General features: G+C 37.8%; 1 protein-coding gene across 4 annotated transcripts in view; it reads right to left on the minus strand.

The window, feature by feature from the left end:
• Window positions 1-22,906, minus strand: part of Csmd1 (CUB and Sushi multiple domains 1) — a 1,843,561-nt gene that overhangs the window by 537,774 nt on the left and 1,282,881 nt on the right. For all 4 annotated transcript variants that reach the window (XM_045131039.1, XM_045131041.1, XM_045131040.1 and 1 more), the window contains one exon: window positions 9,416-9,503. In XM_045131039.1, coding sequence (XP_044986974.1) covers window positions 9,416-9,503 — 88 coding nt within the window. The remainder of the gene's footprint in view (window positions 1-9,415; window positions 9,504-22,906) is intronic.

The following is a 22,906-nucleotide window of genomic DNA, read 5'->3' on the forward strand; positions in this document are numbered from 1 at the left end:
AGATTCATGCACCCCCTTATGCACATGTGAGACATTGTGAGTCTGGCTTACATGGGAACTGGAGATTCGAATATGAGTTCTTATGGTTCACAGGCAAGCACCATAGCCACTAAGCTATATCTCCAGATCCTAACTTTTAATGTATGTGTGTGCAGGAAGTTTGTGAAAGTAGGAAGGAAACTATGAAAAAGGAAGAAAAATTATTGAGAAAAGGAGGAGATTAATAGAAACTTAATGTCATAAAAACAGAAAAGGAACTGCAGAGGGGATGGAAGAATAGAAAGCAGCAAGAAGATGGGTAAAGTAAGGGGGGAGAAGGATAAACAAACAGATTATGCTTAAAATTTCCATAATGAGGCCATCTAATACTTTGTGTGTAATTATAAAAGTATTAACTATAAGGGATATTAATTGTATAAATTACCTGTAAAATGATCTTAATTTTATAAATTAAGAAAAAGATAACTGATAGTATGGACAGGAGATATTGCTCAGCCAGTAAAGTGCTTATCAAGCAAGTGTGAGGACATGACTTTTGGGTATCAAACATCCACATAAAAACTTGGTATAATGGAGTATGCATATAATAACAGTCCTGGAGAGACTGAGGCAGGAGGACCCCTAAAGTTTGCCAGCTAGCTGTGGTAGTTTGAATGTATGCCCCTCATAGACTCAGGTGCTCTGAAAAATTATTTATTTATTTATTTATTGAGAGTGAGAGAAGAAGAGAGTGAAATGAGCATTCCAGTGCTTCTAGCAATTGACTCGAGACTCATTTACCACCATGTGCATCTGACTTATGTCAGTTCTGGGGAATCAAACCTGGATTCTTAGGCTACACATGAAATACTTTAACCACTAAGTCATCTCTTCAGCCTGACTCAGCTGTTTTTCTTGTTTGTTTGTTTGTTTGTTTGTTTGTTTTGAGGTAGAGTCTCATTCTAACCAAGGCTGACCTGGAATTCACTATGTAGTCTCAGGGTGGCCTCAAACTCATGGTGATCTTCATAACTCTGCCACCCAAGTGCTGTGATTAAAGGCATGCACCACAATACATAGACCTCAGCTGTTTTATTAAAGTTTGTAACTTGGATCCTGTAGTCCAGCCCTAAGGTATCAGTGGGGACAGATTTGAATTCTAGTCCAAAGGTATAAGATGGAGCAGTCTGAGCTCTGGCTGGGTCTCTGATGCTTGCTGACCATTTGTGTTTGCTGCTTTTGATATTTGCTGGCTGGTGATGGTTTCTGATTGTGTGGATGTATGGAAGCAGCTTCTTCTATCACTGATGGACTTCCCCCTGGATCTCTAAGCTTGAAATAAACCCTTACATTTTATAAGCTCTTTCTTATTTGGATGTTCATCCTAGCAATATGAAGCTGTCTACATAAGTAGCTATTCCAGGGCTGGAGAGATGGCTTAGCGGTTAAGCGCTTGCCTGTGAAGCCTAAGGACCCCGGTTCGAGGTTCGGTTCCCCAGGACCCACGTTAGCCAGATGCACAAGGGGGCGCACGCATCTGGAGTTCGTTTGCAGAGGCTGGAAGCCCTGGTGCGCCCATTCTCTCTCTCTCTCTGTCTTTCTCTCTGTGTCTGTCGCTCTCAAATAAATAAATAAATAATGGACAAAAAATATTAAAAAAAAAAAAGAAAAGTAGCTATTCCAGCCAAAATAATCTCTAGGTTCAGTAAGAGTTTCTGTCACAAAAAAATAAGTTGGAGAGTAACTGAGTAGGAAATCTGATGTTGAATTCTCTCTCTCTCCATATATATATGAAAAGGTACATATGCACACCAAAAATATACATATGCAAAACAATCACTCAAAGTAAAAGATATAAATAGCAGTGTGGGAAGTTATGTCTGAATAAGTTGGTCAATTAAATGAAATTTCAAATTTCTTTGAGAGTTACAAACTATGAAAGCTCATTTAGGCAGGGGAGATGGCTTAGTGGCTAATGTGCTTTCTTTCAAAGCCTGTCATCCCTCATTCAATGCCCTGATGCCCATAGAAAGACAGATGCACAAAGTAGCACATGTGTCTGGAGATCATGTGTAGCATCAAGAGGCTCTGAAATACCTATAATCTCTCCCTCCCTCTTTTCTTTCAATTAAATATATACATAAAAAATATTACAAATATCATTCAAGCAGAAACAAATACAAAAGGAAGCTTATAAGTAAAAAATAATTAATTAATTAAAAGTATAGTTTAAAAACTTTTCATAAAGAAATCCCAACTTTTTTAAATTTTATTTTTATTTATTTATTTGAGAGAGAGAGAGAGAGAGAGAGAGAAAGAGGCACAGAAAGGGAGAGAGAGACTGGGTGTAACAGGGCTTCCAGCCACTGAAAATGAACTAAGACACATGCTCTCTCATGTGCATCTCATTTATGTGGGTCCTGGGGAATTGAACCTGGGTCGTTTGGCTTTGCAGGCAAATGCCTTAACTGCTAAGCCATCTCTCCAGCCCAGGAAACCCCAAGTTTTGATAGCTTCATTAGTAAATTCTCTTATCATTTAAGTAAATGAAATTACCAATAAGAAATTAAACTTTTCTAGAATATTTCATAAGGAAGAACATTTCACAATTAATTTTATAAGTATTACTCTTATAGTAAAGCCAGGCATCGTTAGACTACATGTTTGAGACATATGTAACATATATGCAAATTTCTCACAAAAGTAGATGTAAAACTCCTTAACAAAATTTTAGCAAGCCAAAACTCACAACATATAATTAGGGAAATGAAAGGCTGGGTGGAATTTAGCTTAGTGGTACAGTGTTTGCCTAGTTAGCATGAATCTCTCATTCCATTCCATTATGGGAAAAGGAAATTCCATATTACAATGGATACATCACAACCACATTCATTTAAACTCCAAATATAAGACTATTGATTTAGAAAGTCTATCAATGATATTAGCAAATTTATCAAACAAACCAAATATCATCACAATACATGTAGAAAATGGTTGTAACAAATTCTTAAATCTACTACATTTAAAAAATCTGAACAAATCTGAAATAGAACAGTGTGCTCTCAACCTGATAAAGGTCATCTATGGAAAGCCTCCCACTGATAACATGCTCCTGACTAAGCCAGGATTTGGCCCTCCACACCCGAGAGGTAAATCCTTGATATCTCTCAGTTCCACTCTAACAGGTTCTACTCTGCTCAATCAAACAAGGGTAATAAACAAAAGTCTGGAAAGAAAAAGCTAAAGTCTTTTTATTTGCAGAGTTGTCTAGGGATAAATTTCCAGGAAATCTAAAAACAACATCAAAAAGTGATTTGGATTACTTTTCCAGTCATTTCCTGGGTGTTACACTTTGATTGCAACCCACTTGGAGGAGACATGTAAATATCCTAGATTGCCCAAGAAACTAAGACAATGGGCCAGATTCCTTTATTCACTAACTGGCCATATCTTTCCCAGACCCTACCCTAGCAGAGTCAATGGGTCCCATAATTAATGCTTACCCTAACCTTAGACATACCCGTAAGTAGCCCCATGAGATGGCTGTGAGAATAAAGCAGAATACAAATAGGCACATTCACCTAAAATGCTAATCACAATTTCATTACCATGTTGTACCAAACAGATTCATTCTTCAGTCTTCCCATTCTTTTGTTTAGTTATTAAATATAGATATTTTCTCCAGGTCTCTTACCATAAGATGCTATTTAGAGGGTTTTACTTTGTTAGATAAAATTTAATTCTTTTTTTTTTTTTTTTAACATAGAACTCTGAAAATAGAGAAGGGCCCTTGTGTGACAGTGCCTTGAGCAATGAAGAGATAGTGGTAACCAGGGATCTGTTCCATCATGGAAACCTGGGGCAAAAGGAAAATGCCTTAGGATACACATCACCATGGCATAACCTGTCAGATCTAGTTAAGGTTTGTGGTTTGGGTACATAATTTGTGTGAAGAATGATATTATAGTCAGTTCCAACATTGCTGGGATGAACATCTAAAGCAGACACAGTTTATGGGAGAGAGGTGTTGTAGTTTGAATATGTGGCCCCCAATAAATTCAATGTTTTATTAGCTTATACTCTGGCTCTGCAGTCACTTGGCTGGAGATGATGCCACTGGGTAGATCAAAGGGTCCAGCCTTAAGGTATTATGGTGGGTTTGAGATTCCAATCTAAATATGTGCAAAGTGTGCCTAGGAGTAATTCCTGATGTGTGCTGTGTGTTGTGGCTTTGGCTTGGGACTTCTCTCTCAAGCTCGATTTGCTCCTTTAAAGTGTGGGGGGAGGGGCAAACTTCTTTCTGCCATTATGGAACTTCCCTGTATCTGTAAGCTTTAATAAATCCCTTCCTTCATAACTGTACCTGGTTTGGAAGTTCATCTCAGGGAGCCTGAAACTGTCTGCCATAGGAGGCATTTATTTCAAGCTTACAGATCCTGGGAAAATTCCATAGATAGTGGAAGAATATAGTATCAATTCACAAATCCTAGTAGAAAGAGAAACCATCAATTGCCAGTAAAAACCAAAAGCACGAAACATGAACCTGCAGCAAGCAGTACCCCTAGAGCTCAGATTACTCTCCTATACCTTTGAGCTAGAATTCTTGCTTTTCAAAGTCTGTTTATTTTATTTATTTGGGAATGAGGAAGATGGGGGTGGGGTATGGGCAGACCAAGGTCTTCAGCCACTGCAAATGAACTCCAGACACATGTGCTACCTTGTGCATCTGGCTTATGTGGGTCCTGAGGAATTGAACCTGGGTGTTTTGGCTTTGCAGGCAAGTGGTTTAACCACTAACCCATCTTCCCAGCCCTTGAGCTGGAAAAAACAATCTGCCCCCAAATAAGCCTTTGGGTAAGATCCCAGAATCTAACCCCTGTGACCCCTTCTCTAGTGAAGTGACTGGAGACACAATTTATAAGCTTTAATAAACCACCTCAGTTTGTGGGTGATGCACATTCCAACTACCACATTCTTCCCCTGGCCACCATAGACTCTTGACCATCTCACATTGCAAATTGCATTCAGTCTAACTTCAAAGTCCCAATTGTTTTCACCAACTTAAAGACTGTTCCAAAGTCCCAACTATCATCTGAGAGAGATTCAAGATTGTCTATTAACTATAAACCCTATAAAATCAAAACAAGTTAGTTACATGCTTCCAACACACAATGGCATAGAGAAAACATTTCCATCACTAGCAGGCATAACAATGAGAGACTGAACCAATGGAAAATCAGTATTAGCTGTGCAATCATACAATCATATTGTTAATCCAGGGATAAGATAAACCATGACCTTGAAGAGCAAGTTTCATCCTTTTCAAAAGAATTTGCATTTCTATCATTCAGCCTCTCCCAGGTAGAATCACCTCAGGCATCTTTCCACTGTTTCAATATAAAGTAGTTGTCCATCCTTAATGATGGAATCTGCTTGACAAAAGCAGCTCTTTCCCTTACCTAAAATATGTCTCTGTGCCAGCAACTTTAAATCTGTCAGAACTTTTCCAACTTTATTTCTAATATTGATTAGTCATATCTTCTACCAAGCACATCTGTCATTACTTCCAAATTTAACACTGATAAAACTCAGTTTGGCCAGAAGAATGCAGCCAGCCTTTATACCAGTAGCCCAGTTCCAACAAAGGTTTCTGCTGACGTCCCTTCCCATTTCAATGTCCAGAAGCAACACAATCTCTCTCCACTTAGTGTTTTCAAACTATGATCAAAATATATTATAAAATTTGAATGACCACTCTCTACAGCTTCTGAAGTACAAAGTACAAAGTCCATACATATTCTTCCTGCAGCATACAAGTTCCAAAAGACAAAGCTCCATGTGGTTATATTCTTCTCACCAACACCCAACTCTTTGGTACCAAATTTCTGTTATAGTCAGTTCCAAGGTTGCTGGGATGGACATGCAAACTAGACACACTTTACAGGAGGAAGGTCTTTATTTCAAGTTTACAGACCCAGGATAACTCTATAGATAGTGAAAGAAGATGGTGTCCATTCATATATCTAGAGAGAAATCACCACAAGCCAGTAAACACCCCAAAAAGCAGCAAGCACAGACCTACATTAAGTGGCACTTTCCCAGAGCTGACCCCTCTCTGCATACCTTTGGGCTGGAATTGTGATCACTGCCCAAACACAGTTTTGCTCTTGACCCCAGCCTCTCTGCCCCTAGTGATACCTCCTCCAGCCAGGTGGCTGGAGACCAGAGCTACAAACTTCAGTAAAACACCTGAGTTTATGGGGGACATGCATTCAAAGTACCATGTTTTTTCCCCCTTCTGGGTGATGAGATTAGGAGGTAATTGAGAAAAGAAAGGAAGAGAGGTGGGTAGAGAGAGAGAGGAAGAAAGGTAAGAAGGAAGGAAAACCAGGAAGGCAAGAAGGACAGAAGGGAGAGATGGAGAAAAGCAGGAAGAGAGGATGGACAGCAAGCCCTTTGTGTTTGAACAAGAGTGTGTAATTTCATCTATTGGCTTCATTTTTAAGAGATCCTAGGAGATTCCTGGTTGCCTTCAGTTGACTATTACTTTATACACTCCTGTGAATCTACATCCTTCACTGTGAGCCACTTTTCTTCCTTAAACTCTGGTTTAAGAGGATGTTCTAGGATCCCCCGGACTGTGGCTGTCAATTAACATCACTCATAGACATTGCACTGGACTGTTTACCTAGACTCTTTCTTTAGAAAACTTCCGGAACATAGATGCTGGAAGCCAACAGAAGAGAGTAGAAATGCAAGTATAAGAGGTAAGCCCAGAATGTACAACTAATATTCTAAATTACTCTCCCATCCAAAGATCAGTTTAAAGTTACATTCAAGTTAAATGAGCATTCACATAACTTTCTACTCATCTCTATTCTCCTTCCTCCACTCCCCATACCAAAGAACCCTTTGTAAAAACAGACAAAAAGAAGAAGGAGGAGAAGGAGGAGGAGGAGGAGGAGGAGGAGGAGGAGGAGGAGGAGGAGGAGGAGGAGGAGGAGGAGGAGAAGCAGCAGCAGCAGCAGCAGCAGCAGCAGCAGCTTCAGAATGAACATTTGGCAAGAACCTCCCATCTCAGTCCTTTCTCAAAGGAGCATAATATAAGCTGCTGACCCCTGGAAAAAGGCTAAAATGTTTAGCACATGCCATGTTATGGTCTCTTTTACCACATCTGCCTTTCTACTTCCTGTCTACTGTAAAAGTATACACTATTGGCCAGTACTGGGATTGAGATGGTCTATGCAAATACTTCAGGGCTTCATGTGCTGAAATTTGATCTCCATAAAGAGCAACTTCAATCTCACTCTAGTGTCTACAGCCAGAGACTGGGAGGTGATTGGCATGGGTCCTATTGACTTCATAAGTATAGAAGAGACCATAAATGGTAGAGAATATGTACATATGAAATCCCATATGTAACTCTCTCTCTCTCTCCCTCTCTCTCTCTCTCTCTCTCTCTCTCTCTCTCTCTCTTTCTCTCTCTCTTTCTCTCTCTCTCATAATATCCACATTGCTTTGTAAGTCTTCTTCTAAAGACCATCTCCCAGCATCACCCTATGATCTGAGACCTCTAGATCCATGAGCTGAAATTAACCTCTTTACTTTATAATTAACCAAGGTAATGGTACTTTATAACTTAACAGAATATAGTAACAATACCAACTACATTATAGTATTATAACATACCAGAGATAACTGTTGTGTTTCCTTATCCTCCCTGAAAGTACTATTGCTGGGGATAAAAACATGGCTCAATATGAATATTGAAATATGTATGAAGTACTTGCCTCCTAAGCATGACAACCTAAGTTCAAAGCCCCAGCATCTGCAAAAATGTCAGCAGTCTGGCATGGCAGCCCATCTGTAATCCCAGCCCTGGGAAGAGATGCGAATTTTGGGGCAAATTGGCTAGCTAGACTAACTGAGTTGACAAAACCTAAATTCAAAATAGTGATCCTGCCTTATCAAATAATTTTCTAAGTAATCAAAGAAGATATTTCACAGCAACACCTGGCTTCTACATGTGCATTCGTAATGGTGGACACTCACACACCACACACATACACATGAAAAGTAAAATAAGGGCTGGAGAGATGGCTTAGTGGTTAAGTGCTTGCCTGTGAAGCCTAAGGACCCAGGTTCAATGCTCGGTTCTCCAGGACCCACGTTAGCCAGATGCACAAGGGGGCACACACGTCTGGAGTTTGTTTGCAGTGGCTGGAAGCCCTGGCACGCCCATTCTCTGTCTCTCTGTATCTGCCACTTTCTCTCTGTCTGTCACTCTCAAATAAATAAATAGTTTTTTTTTTTTTTTAAAGAAAAGTAAAATAAAAATAACATTGGTATTTTGAGGTCCGGGAATAGCATTCCTCTTCCCTCTCAACTACTTCTCTTCGATTTCTGCTCACTTTAATTGTTTTTGTTTTCTCTCAAAGTGTGTGGTCTTGACTTTTCAGCTTATTTGTGTTGCTAGTCCATCCTAGAAGGTGACAGATCTTGCTTTTGAGTGAATTCAGAGATGCAGGAACCCACTGCCCCATCACCACTGTAATCACAGCTGCACTCAGAGCCCTTCATAGCCCATGAAAGATGGCTCACAACATCTCTGAATAAACTGTACTGAGTGCTGATATCACCAACCAATTTTGATAGTTTATTTGGTGAACATCAAACTAGAAGAGAGGTAAGTTGGAGAGAATAAGGAATTCAGTGGAAGGGGGATTTGCAATGAGGAAAAGAGAGGGCTGTGAGTTGCCAGCTTGAGGATACAGAGAGAATTTTAGGTCAGCCTTGGCTAGAGTGAGAACTTGCTTTAAAAAAAAAACACAACAATAAACCAAACAAATAAAGAAAAAAGTAATAATATTAAATGACATGCATTAAAAGTAATTAGAGTTTTAAAAAAGATTGAGCAGGTGGCTCAGCAGTTAAAGGCACTTTCTTGCAAAGCCTACTGGCCTGGCTTTAATTTCCCAGTACCCATGTAAAGCCAGGTACTCATACTGGCTCATGTTTCTGGAGTTTGTTTGCAGTGGCAAGAGGCCCTGTTATACCCATTCTATTTCTCTCTCCCTCTCACTCTCTCTCTCTGTGTGTCTCTCTATCTTTCTCTCACTCCTTACAAATAAATAAATTAATAAGTAAGTAAATAAAACATGTTAAAAATATAAAAGTAGGCAAAAAACACACTGAGGACAAATACATTTTTTTAAGCCAAAGTTCTCACACTGGGCTCATTATGAACTGAAATCTTCAATTCCAAATACCTGATGCTTTTCAGCATGACATTTCTTAAGTTCCACAAATAACATATATGCCTAATTACTCATAGGTGATGACTTCAAATCTAAAAGTCAACAAAGCTTAAAATGACAACAGAATCATATATGTGTTAGAAAATGTTTCTCTTTCAAACTGCATTGTTCTTTCCTACCTGAAGTCAGAACCAGTTCTTCTACCATTTTCTGGAATCCCGGGGTCTGGACACATGTCAGAGACTAAAGCCTCACCTCCTTGAGTCACTGTAGCAGAGAGAAGCATCGTTAGCACATGGTTCAGCTATTGGGGAAACACACAGAAAAAAAAAAAAAATCATTCAAGGCTCATTCCAACCTTCAAAATTCAGATCGTAAAATGTGATTCTCTGAGTAAAGACAGTTATATTAAAACATAACTTTATTCTTATTCCTGAAAATCTAAGACTTCTCCCCAATAAAAGGATGACAACATTCTTTGCCTTTAACACTACCCTGTTTGAAGAGGTGGAAATTTAATTAAAAACTCATTTGTTCACAATGACTGCCCTTGAGCTGGGTCACAGTTTACAGGATCATGGGGATATGCCTGTGTTTATAACAAAGAATGCCTTCATTTATTTCCCATGAATAACAATTAATATCTTTATAAGAATATTTGAATAAAATTAATTTAATTTAATTTTTCAACACTGAATGTGCTTTATATTGACCAAACTAGGAACCATGCAACTGCAGGCTCATTCTGGGTCTCTCTCAAGAAGTGAGTCAGCCCCCGCTGGGTCCATACCATCATAGAATAGATTCAGAAGATCATTTGTATATTGGAAGGGGGGCTGCTATGCAAACATCCACTCTTCCCTATATAATTTGTCTATCCTAACCACTTTCCTCTCCCTTGCCAAAGATTTGCTAAGCAGAGCACTGGTGATCCAATTCAGTTTAATAAGATTTGGGGCAGCATCCACAGGGGTGCTTGTGAGAGATACTCTTTGTCTGATGGAGTGATCTCTCTTTCACTCAGGACCTCACTGTGGTGGGCTTTGGCACCACCATTGCTGGAGCCTGCAGTGGAAGCAGTAGCATGAGGGGACTCGGCATCAAGAGCCAGTACCTTCTGTACTGGCACAAAGGCAGCAATCAATCTTTATGGCCCTGTCCTCACTCTCAACACCAGAATTTGCTTAGCTCATATAATTACCTCACATCAAATCCACTTAAATGTGATAGACAAATTAATTTCTCGGTAAACTCCAAGTAAGTAGAGTGAACCCAAAGACATCCAGGAGGCAAATTGTAATTAAATTACTAAAACATAAAGACAAAAAGATAACTGTGAAAGCTGAAAGAGAAAAGTAACATATTCTAAACCAGAATCTCTGAAAAATGTGCAATTTTTTAAGGAGAAAAATTTCAGGTTTGGAGGCCCAAGGGTGATATAAGTACTGATAGAAAAGCAGTATCAATTAGAACTCTGTTTCTGTTCTGCAAGTGTGTGGAAAAAGTTAAGAAATCTTCACACAGCCAAAGGTGAGGGAGTGTATTGTCTGTCAACAGGCCTATTCACAAAACTTTTAAAGGAAGTTCTTTAAGTTTGAAACAACAGGACACCAGGTATAACTGTAAGCCAATGAAGAGAAGACATTCTTTAGTAATGGCAATTATGTATAAATATGTAAAAACCATAAGTACAGTTATGTGCTTTTCAAATCTTTATTTTCTGCAATATTTAAAAATAAGTTCATGGGCTGGAGAGATGATTCTAGCCTGCAAAGCCAAATAACTTGGGTTTGATTCCCCAGTACCCTTATAAAGCCAGTTGCACAAAATGTCACATAGAGTTCTTTTGTGAAAGCTAGTGGCCCTGGCATTTCCATTCTCTCTTTCTCTTGTTCTTTGTCTCTCTCTCTCTCTCTCTCTCTCTCTTTCTCTGTCTATTTTTTCTTTGTCTTTATCTGATTGCAAATTAATTAATTAAAAAATAAAGTTATAAAATAATTATAAATCTATGTTAATAGACATGCAGTATATTAAGATATTATATTTATTTATTTATATAAATTTTTAATAAATACTTTGACAGGGAGAGCTGTAAGGAGTGTATAAGTAAAATATTTTTTACATTTAAATGCTTTCATGATTTTGTATATTATATGATTTCCATTTAATTACAATATTATATGAATATAAGAAAAAGAGAAGGAAGAAAACCTGTCACTAAAATCTAAGCATAAATGCAGATAGCAATAGAGGTAAGAAAAAACAAATGTCTGTGAAAGATCCAAGCATATGGTGAAATAAACCTTCCCTTTAGTGTAGTTGGTATCATTATGAATGGGTTAAACCTCATGTTACATTCTGAATAAAGCCCCACACAGAATATATAGTGAAGTCATCTTCCTAGTTCTTCTGGGTGTGACTATTTTGGAAACAGTGCTTTGAAGTGATTCTTAAGTTAATATAAATTCCAATAAGGCTGGCAATGAAGACATGGACACAATGGAGAATCTATGAGAAAACTCTGGAACATGACTATCAACAAGCTTGGGAAAGCAGATTCAACAGAAACTGGCTCTCCCCTACCTCAAGGACCTCTAAGTTACTTGATTCTAACAAACCAATCCTCTTGCTACCAAGATTAAGTTGGAAGGCTGACCTATACAATATAAAGAGAAAATGTAAGACCTGGCTATTGGCTGTCCAGCAGAGGCTAGAGCTAAAGATACCCAGAAGATAAAAATAAAGAGAGGCTCAATTTAGAGACTCAAGGGAAGGATGGCAGTTGCCAGAGGCTATGAGGAAGATGGGGCTTCAGGCTCCTATTTTAAATGTTAAGAAGCTGAGGTGGGTGTGAATAAATCCTGAAGAGGAATGGCAGTGACAGATGTGTGGCTGTGAATATGATTAATGCCACAGAACTATATGTTTCTAAGTGCTTCAAACTAGTATATTACGTGATATATATGTATATATATCCTCTCTCCACATATAGATATGTGATATATAGATACATATGGAAGTAGTCCTCACCATAGACATAAATAAAGATAAAATGCATAGAATCAGGGTCCAGAGAGATGGATTAGTGGTTAAGGCACTTGCCTGCAAAGCCAAAGGGCTAAGGTTCAATTCCCTAGTACCCATGTAAAGCCAGATGCACAAGGTGGCACATGCATCTAGAGTTCATTTTCAGTGGCTGAAGGCCCTGGTGAACCCATTCTCTCTATATATCTGCCTTTCTCCCCTCACCTCTCAAAAAATAAAATAAAATCAAGTTTAAAAATATATATAGAAAGAGACAAAGGCATGATAAAGACATACCAAGATACTAATATACACATAAGTATAAAATAAACACATACCTATAAATTCAGATGTGGATGGATAGATAGATAGATAGATAGATAGATAGATAGATAGATAGATACATACATACATACATACATACATACATACATACATATATACATACATATATTGATCCATAGAGACATATATACATAAATGTCTATCTTTCTGCAAGGATTTTGCTCCAAACCTATGGTTTAGTGAGCCGTGTCATATGCTAGGGTAAATTTTCCAAACTATGTGAATGTCCTAATAGTTACTGTCTAAAGTTGACCTCCTAAATATACCTAGATGTAATGATTTTAAACTCCAGTGGGGACTATCATTTCCACCTTATTTCACTTCCTGCTGGACCCTTCATAAAAATAGTTGCTTCCACGCCCAGTGATGATGGGCTCCCCAGAGTGAATGTTGGTCACCACCTTATTTCACCATTCTGTAGAAATCAAAAGGGTCTGAGCCACAACACTGAGGTTCTAAAGGGATCTACTTCTAATATTTCTCTTTCTTCTCCTTCTTCTTCTCAACCTCCTACTCCTTTTTCTTCTCCTCCTCCTTCTTCTTCTCCTTCTTCTCCTTCTCCTTCTTCTTCTTTCTTTCCTTGTGTAATAGTAAAAATAAATGAGAATAATTGGAGATACTTATCCAAGTTTGATGAAAATATTGTGGAACTTTTAAAGGTAGCCACAAGTTACCTACTACAGAAAAGATACTTGGTTGGAATTCTATACGTACAGGACAAATTAGATAAGGATGAAAAGGGTGGCAGACTGCAACCAGTGACAGAAAGTGCAGAGTCAATGTAAAGTACGGATGCTTGTCTGCAGCAGAGAGAGGAGCTCAGAAGATGACAGAGAGCCCAGGGTGCAGCCAGGGTTTGCCCAAGCCAACGTTCAGCTCACCCAGTCCTCATGCTATTTTATTTGCATCACCAGTGATTAATTCTTCTCAAAACTGAAGCAGTAAGGAGATATGAAGACAACTGTTTAATATTTTAATTCAAATTTGGTTGAACAATGTCTTCAGAAATTTTATATGTTATATGCCATAATATGAATAAATGTATTGAAATATATTAAATTTTAGTCTAAATCTTAATTAAGAATCAGCCATCTGATAGCAATTTTTTTCTTGTTTAAAATCAAAATTCAAATGACAGCACATTAGGTAGGTCTCATCTCTAGATAACCAGAGCCAGAGAGTGAACCAAAGGCATGCCAATCAAGTATAGTGTTATAGAGAACATGGTGGTTGAAATTCTTGAGTCTGGTGCCTTAGACCACTTGGCCATCTTGATATGGTATGTGGGTGAAATTCTTTTTATTTCTTTTAATATTTTTATTTATTTATTTACTTGCAAGAAGAGAGAGATAGAGAGAAGAGAAACAGAGAGAATTGACATGCCAGTTCTTCTAGCTGCTGCCAATGAACTCCAGATGCGTACACCACTTTGTGCATCTGTCCCTATGTGGGTATTGAAGAATCAAACCCAGGTCATCAGGCTCTTCAGACAAGCACCTTAAGTGCTGAGCCATCTGAAATTCTTGAGGAGCATTATCCCATCCCATCTGTGACCATTCACAGCCTTTCAAAAGGCTATGTGTTTGGTGGGTGCTATGGCTAGCCGAATTTGAGCTGGAATCAGTTTGAAAGAAACCAGCAGTGACATTTTTCCTTCTGGGTTTAGGAAGTGCAGAACAGCTTCTTTGAAAGGGAACAAGGCTGGGTATTTCTTTTCTTTTCTTTTCTTTCTTTTTTTTTTCTTTTCCTTTTTTTTTTTTTTTTGGAGTTTCCCTTTGAGAATCAGAAGAATTTTCCTGTCAGTAAGAAAGTTTCTAGTCCTGAACACTCCGACTTCTTGAACCAGTAATGTGATGGGTCTGTTAACAGCATTTTCCTGCTGCAACAACTTCTTAAATATTGCAAGACCAGGCTTATGCTCATTAGAGATCACCCCAGCCATTTCCACAAGCATAACAGAACCTTTCCCACTCTCCTTTGTTTCTAGTGAGCATGTGAAGTCTCTGCCTAAGGTCAATATTCATCAACCAGTGTCTAACAAATGTTTCACAGGCTCCACAGATATAAATAAATAAGGGTTGTTGACATCGCATGAGGATTTTTCCTTTAGCAGGGAAATACTGGGGGAAAGGGGTTAAAGGCATGTTTACATTAGAATAAACTTCTCCAATCACATTGCTTGTATAGGTATTGTTCAAGATTTCATATTAATAGATTTACAATTGTACCTGCAGAATTTGCGTTTCTGTGAGAATCAACACTGAGCTTTTCAAGCATCTAAATTATGCCAATGCTATCTTTCCTAACTAAATATTTTAATGTGATATGTATTAAATACTAGTGTTTGAATGTCTTTATATTAATATTTATATCTGAATTTTTCACGTATTATCTTAAATTCTGTTGTCACATGTTTTAAGTACTCAGTTTATGGAAATTTAAAACTTCAAAATATCTTTTAGACTCTAATACAGTTTCTTCAAATGCAAATCTTCTTGAGAATGTAAAAAGAAAATTAATGAGTCTTTATTGTATAGCAAATGAAGACTACTTGGATAGCATCCAAAACTTTCAATCTTTCCAAGATAATTGCCTCCCAGTACTATTTTGCAACCAGAGGGGGGGGAGGGGATTCAAGTATATTGTTTTACAATTTACCTAATACTAATAGCTGCCCTTCTAACCATAAATCCCTCTGGGCAGCAAATGTCCAAAGAGGAAATACTTTCTTTATGTATCTTCAAATTAAACCAAGGTATTTATTTGCTGCCCAAAATGAAATGAAAAAAAAAAAAAAGGAGCATAGTCTAGAATAAAATCAGTGTAAGTGAGCTGAGCAAAATTTATGTCAATGAGACAGAAGCATGCCATCAAAATGTAGCCTGGGGCTACAGCCAGCCCTTTTCCTCCAGTCTCTGTGGGCATCCCAGGACTACGGATTTAAGAATCATGAATGTTTTTTAGGGCCCATGTAGAGACTTCACATGATACACATTTTCATGGTTCATGAGACCATTTGACAGAAATGTTTGTATCACTTTGCAAGGGAGCTAAAGTACTAACTCAAATGTGAAAGGGGTCAGATGGCTCAGTGTTTTTAAGGCATTTGATGATAAAGCCTGACAACCAGGGATCAATTTCCAAGCCACACATGTAAAATCAGATGCAAAAAGTGGCACCGACATCTGGCGTAATTTACAGTGGAAAGAGACCCTGGTGAGGTCCCCACAACACAAATGCACACCAAATATTTGCAAAGAAAGAAGGAGATGAAGAAATATGAAGGGAAAAACTCCAAATCCCAATGCTGATTTGAGCAATATTCACAGAAGTATATACATATAGATTCATTAAATATACTTAAATATAAACATAACACTTTTAACAAATTTTATATAAATGTCCTCCAGACATATATCATACAAATATATGAAATTTAAATTTATATATTTATACAGTTAATTAAATACACATAATTCAACACATATAAACTGTGATATAAATATTTTATATATTTTTTAATTTTTATTTTTAAAATTTTTATTAATTTATTTGAGAGAGAGAGAGAGAGAGAGAGAGGATAGGCCTGCCAGGGCCTCCAGCCACTGCAAACGAACTCCAGACATGTGGGACCCTTGTGCATCTGGCTAATGTGAGTCCTGGGGAATTGAACCTCAAACCAGGGTCCTTAGGATTCACAGGCAAGCGCTTAACCACTAAGCCATCTCTTCAGTCCAATATTTTATTTTCAAAAATTTAAATTAAATATTTAAATTACATATATTGTGATTAAGTCATGAGTTTGTCTTTGTTAATTCTTAGATTTTTAAAATAAGAAATGCTAATTATCTAAATTATCAGTACTCACAAAAATTTTCTGATTCAGTTTAAAAGTTATTTTATTTTTTATCTCATAATATGCAATTAAAATATAATGGAACATTAATTAATTAATGTATATGATTATTATATCACTTTTATATGTAGTATTTATAACAGAATAACAAGTTATTAAAAATTTTCTAAAAATTTATATAAATAGCTATAAGTGTGCAATCATACCTAAATACATAATGGCATTTATTTATACAATGATTTAAACATGATTATATAAATATTAACAGATACTGTGTAATACAGATGGTTATCAGATATTTTTACATTCTACTTAAATAATTTAAAAATATTTTATTTTTAATTATTTGAGAGAGAGGGAGAAAGAGGTAGATAGAATGAAAATGGGCATACCAAGGCCTCCAGCTGCTGCAAACAAACTCAAGAGGCATCTGGCTTAAGTTTGTCCTTGGGAGTCAAACCTAGGTCCTTTAGCTTTGCAGGCAAATGCCTTAGCCATTAAGCCATATCTCCAGCCCTAATTTAGTAAATTTTTATCTGCATGTGTAGTATGTGTGGTGTGTTGTGCATGAGATGTGTGTAGTGCATGCAGGTGTGTGAGTAGAGGTATGTGCCCTTTGCATGTGTGCAGAGGTGAGAAGTGAATGTAGGGTGTCCCCATTCAATCACTTATCTGCTTGTTTCCTTAGGACAAAGTCTCCTAGTGAACTAAGAGTTTGCTATTAGCAAGTGCCAGTGTTTCTCTGGTCTCTGCTTCCCACAGGACTGGGGTTATAGATGTTCCTGGCCTCACCCAGTTGTTCACCTGGATGCTAGAAAATTGAATTTGGTGGTTTCAGGTTTCTTAGGCCCTTGTGCTTGCATAGAGAGCACTCTGAACAATTGAGTTATCTCTCCAGCACCCTTATTTATCAATTTTTAAAACATAAACTAGTATTTGTTAAGTGCAGAACAATATGTGATGAGAATTCTTAGGACTCCTCTATGTATTATTAAAAGCAGGCTATTAAATCATGTGAGGATTTCTGTAACACACACGTGTTTAACATTCCAATTAGCATATCAGGCAATCCAATTGCTTGACTTTGGTCACTGTACGCATGCCAGAATGTCAGAACACTTGTGTGCACACTTTCTGTTCTTTAGTTACTTTGCTCATGTAAATGAAAGTGACTGAGATGGAGGTGCAAAGCATTTCTTGCAGCAGTTGGCAGCCTTCTTGAGAGCATACCATTGTTCCACAATTGGGAGAAGCCTTGTCACCACATAGATAAGGTATGTGCTCGGTACCTTGGCTTCACAAGCTATGAATGACTAGTCCTGTCTCCTTACAGAAGTCAGGGCATACCACTTCTGTCCTGACACCATAGGTTTTTAATTAACTGAACAATAATTTTGAAAAGTTATGTAGGTGACTTAAGGTCAACTTACTGACTCACCTAACCTCAAATTAATATTTTCAGTGCTTTGGGTTTGTTTCATAAATGTGGAAAAATAATAACACACTCTTCTATCTGTTCTAAGAAAAGTGTGTCTGTTTTTGTCTAAGAAATGGTAAGATATTTATAGTAAAACTAGAGAGGTGAATTATATCCTATACATTATGACCAACTCATTCATGTTCAATCCTCCAGAAGCTCCATGACAGGATTATTTTTCCTACTGAAGAAAAGAGTGAAGAGTAAACTGGGAGCTTAGTCAGCACACTCTATTTATTTAGTTAAGGGCATCATGGTTTGTTACTTCAACATTGACATCGTTCTTTCTACATTAATCTACATTTCCTACAAGACAGAGCTTTCAAAGAAATAATAATATTTAGAGAAAATAGGTTTAATGAAATGAGTGGTATTTCTTTACCTCTCATTTCTATTTGAAATGATTTATATTATATTTCAGAGAGGAGCTGTCCTGCAAAAGATTATAAAGGATAGCATGATACAAAGCATGTCATCAAACCCAGCATACACTATCATGCTACTTCTTTAAAAAGAGATTTTTTGTGTTCAATGTGCTAAAAGTTAGGTTATAAATCAAAATACATCTTATCCTCCCTCTTACAACAAACAAGTGTAGGTAAAGACAGGAGATGTTGGACCAAAGATGCTTGTCTCACCACACTCCCTTTGTTTATGAGATTAGAAGCTAAATCCCCCCAAAATACCATTATAGCTTAACATGGTTATAGTTTTATTTTTGTATGTATATTATAATTATGCTTTCAAATGAATATAAATTTCCTCTTTAAAGAGAAACATGTAAAGTGAAGCAAAGTCCTCTCTCCATTATGCGCAGCATAATGGTGTGAGGCCACGACCTCCATCACACCCTTGTCTGTCTACCATATTGGGTCAGCCATGAAAAGCCATGAGCCTTTTTCAGTTAATGCTTGCCTTAGCAATAGCTTATGGATTTGGATGTATAAAATTCTCTGTGCAACTTATGCATTTGAATATAGTAAACTACTTTCCATCCTTAAGGTGTTCTTCTTTGTGAATATTGTAAAGGAATTTTCTTCTGAATTGAAACATTCCTTTGTGTGGGGAGGATAGATCAGAAGACTTAGGAAGTCAATACGCCTGAGGAAATGGTTGCAAGATCCTGCACTAAGGTTATCTAATGGAAAAACAGCTGCTTAAGGAGAAACTCTCTAACCAGCCAAGCTGTCTGCAGGTTGTGCAGCGTGCTCCATATGTGCAGTTCTACATGTTGCCATCTATGCTGGGGTGGGCTATTTGGTGATGCAGCAGCCTTTGAGGATTGCATGCGCCTATAAGGAACTTCTCACTCTGCTCCATAAGTCCTATAAGCAACATCTCATTCTGCTCCATAAGTAACCCCAATAAGCTCATTACCTCACCAAAACAGGTTTTAGTGTGATCATACCTTTGTCTGTTAACTGTGCCCTGTCTGAAGAGAATAGGCATGTGTTGTGTCACCCCAGGGAACAAGTTTCAGGTGATTATGTATTTGAGTCAATGTGTCTACAGGATGTGAGGCTGTTGGTGATGAGTATGAAAGAATGTCATGATGTCAACTGCAAACACAAGATCTCATAGCAATTCCCAGATGAGGAAGTGTGGTAGAGCCCTGAGAAAGCAGCTCAACAGAGAGGGGTGGCTGGTCCACAGGTGCTCACTGAAAACAGAAAAGGTGGAAAAGCCTTGGGGAAGGACTCCAAGGCACCACAGAGACCATCTTAGCTCAGAAGAGCAACATCAAGCAGAGATCCTTCCTCCAAAGCCAACATACTCATGGCATTCACCTGTGCTACACAGAGTTCCAGGAAAGGACACTTAACTGTTTTCCTTCAGTGTTTCTTCTACTAAAATGAATGTAAGCATAAGAGTTACTAAAACAAAGAAAAAAGGGGGAAGAGAGAAATAAGGAATGAAGGAGAAAGAACAAGGGAAAGGAAGAAAGGTAGAGAGAAAGGGAGGGAAAGTGGCACATACTTGTAATCCCAGTACATGGAAGTACAATGTAAGAGGAGCAAGATTTCAAGGCCCATCTGGGCTATAGAGTGAAACCCAGTCTCAGAAACAAAACGAATTAAAAATGAATGAAAAGAGGCAATAAAAAGAAAAGAAGGAATGCAATAAAAAGAAAGACATATATGGACGTATCCTCCTTTGTCCTTTGAAATAGATTTTTCCATTTATTTCCTATGGCATCTGCAGATTTCCTGCAGAAACAAACTCTGGTGAATGGTGGGAAGTGTATGTATAGGCTCCTCCTAAAGGAGCCTAAAGGACAGGACACTTCCTATAACATAAGGGAAAGGGATTAAGGACCCTAGAGAAAAGAGGTTGAAAACAAAAGTAGAAGGCTTGGGTTCAAAATACAACATCAAAATCTTGTGCTAATAAGGCAAGAGACACACATAAAAGGGATACAAATTGGAAAGCAAGAAATCAACTTATCATTATTTGCAGATGACATGATTCTATACATAAAGGACCCTAAAGACTCTACTAGCAAGCTGTTAGAGCTGATCAAAACCTATATCAATGTAGCAGGATACAAAATAAATACACAGAAATCAGTAGCCTTCATATATACTAACAACAAACACACAGAGGATGAAATCAGAGAATCACTCCCATTCACAATTGCATCAAAAAAAATAAAATACCTTGGAATAAACCTAACCAAGGAAGTAAAGAATCTATACAATGAGAAGTTTAAAACACTCAAGCGAGAAATTGCAGAAGACACTAGAAAGTGGAGACACATCCCTTGTTCCTGGATTGGAAGAATCAATATCGTGAAAATGGCAATCTTACCTAAAGCAATCTACACATTTAATGCAATCCCTATCAAAATTCCAAAGGCTTTCTTCATGGAAATAGAAAAAACAATCCAAAAATTCATTTGGAATCACAAAAAACCTCGAATATCTAAAATAATACTGAGCAACAAAAAAGAGGCTGGTGGTATCACCATACCTGATTTTAACCTATACTACAGAGCCATAGTAACAAAAACAGCATGGTACTGGCACAAAAACAGACATGTAGATCAGTGGAACAGAATAGAGGACCCAGATGTAAGCCCAAGTAGCTATAGCCACCTGATATTCGATAAAAATGCCAAAAATACTCATTGGAGAAGAGACAGCCTCTTCAGCAAATGGTGTTTTGAAAACTGGATAAATATCTGCATAAGGATGAAAATAGATTCTTCTCTCTCGCCATGCACAAGAATTAAGTCCAAATGGATTAAAGACCTTAACATCAGACCGGAAACTTTGAAACTGCTAGAGGAAAAAGTAGGGGAAACCCTTCAACATATTGGTCTTGGCAAAGACTTTCTGAATACAACCCCAATTGCTCAGGCAATAAAACCACAGATTAACCACTGGGACCTAATGAAATTACAAAGATTTTGCACTGCAAAGGACACAGTGAAAAAAGCAAAGAGGCAACCTACAGAATGGGACAAAATCTTCGCCAGCTATATATCTGATAGAGGATTAACATCTAGGATATACAAAGAACTCAAAAAGTTAAATAATAAGGAATCAAACAAGCCAATCAAAAAATGGGCTATGGAGCTAAATAGAGAGATTCTCAAAGGAAGAAATACGAATGGCATATAAGCATCTAAAAAAATGTTCTACGTCACTAGTCATCAGGGAAATGCAGATTAAAACTACATTGAGATTCCATCTCACTCCTGTCAGATTGGCCACCATCATGAAAACAAATGATCATAAATATTGGTGGGGATGTGGAAAAAAAGGAACCCTTCTGCACTGCTGGTGGGAATGCAATCTGGTCCAGCCATTGTGGAAAACAGTGTGGAGGTTCCTAAAGCAGCTAGAGATTGATCTACCATATGACCCAGCTATAGCGCTCCTAGGCATATATCCAAAGGACTCATCTCATTTCCTTAGAAGTACATGCTCAACCATGTTTATTGCTGCTCAATTTATAATAGCTGGGAAATGGAACCAGCCTAGATGTCCCTCAACAGATGAGTGGATAATGAAGATGTGGTACATTTATAAAATGGAATTCTGCTCAGCGGTAAAGAAAAATGAAGTTATGAAATTTGCAGAAAAATGGATGGACCTGGAAAGTATTATACTAAGTCAGGTAACCCAGGCCCAGAAAGCCAAGCGCCACATGTTCTCCCTCGTATGTGGATCCTAGCTACAGATGACTGGGCTTCTGTGTGAGAATGAAAATACTTAGTAGCAGAGGCCAGTAAGTTGAAAAGGAGACATAAAGGGTGGAGAAAGGAAGGGAGGAGGATACTGAATAGGTTGATATTGTATATATGTAATTACAATGATTGTAATGGGGAAGTAATATGATGGAGAATGGAATTTCAAATGGGAAAGTGTGGGGGTGGGGAGGGAGGGAATTACCATGGGATATATTTTATAATCATGGAAAATGTTAATAAAAATTAAAAAAAAAAAACTTGTGCTAGAACAGTAAAATGATGCTGATAATCTGTATCATTCTATTTGAAGAAGGAAGATGCAGAACGTTTTAGCAACCGTCAAGGGTACACCGAGACATAACTGGGATTCCCCGCATTGTTTTCAAGGTCCACAGGACCCGTTACAGAAATACCTTTGTACAGGGTGTACCCATTTCCTCATCTGAAACATCTGTAGAGCTCACTACTGTGAAGTCTGAATGAACTCATGTGCACCACATACCAAGCATTGCTCAACTTTACCATAAACCTCTGCTCCTCTCCTGTCCTTGTGGACAGCAAAGATAGATTGTACTAGAGCTTTCTTTCCACTCCTTCCATCATGTCTCTACTCAGAGAAAGCTCATCCAGGGATATTAGCATACTTGACAACTTGATAAAGGATTCAGGGGATAGAAAATGCCACCAGATCAACACAGAAAAAATTGCAAGTAAAATGTTTTTAACTTTGTATTTTTCATTAAACAAAGAAGAAGACATGGGATGGGGAGATG

The sequence above is a fragment of the Jaculus jaculus genome, chromosome 12 (genome assembly GCF_020740685.1).
Source record: "Jaculus jaculus isolate mJacJac1 chromosome 12, mJacJac1.mat.Y.cur, whole genome shotgun sequence".
NCBI lineage: Eukaryota > Metazoa > Chordata > Mammalia > Rodentia > Dipodidae > Jaculus > Jaculus jaculus.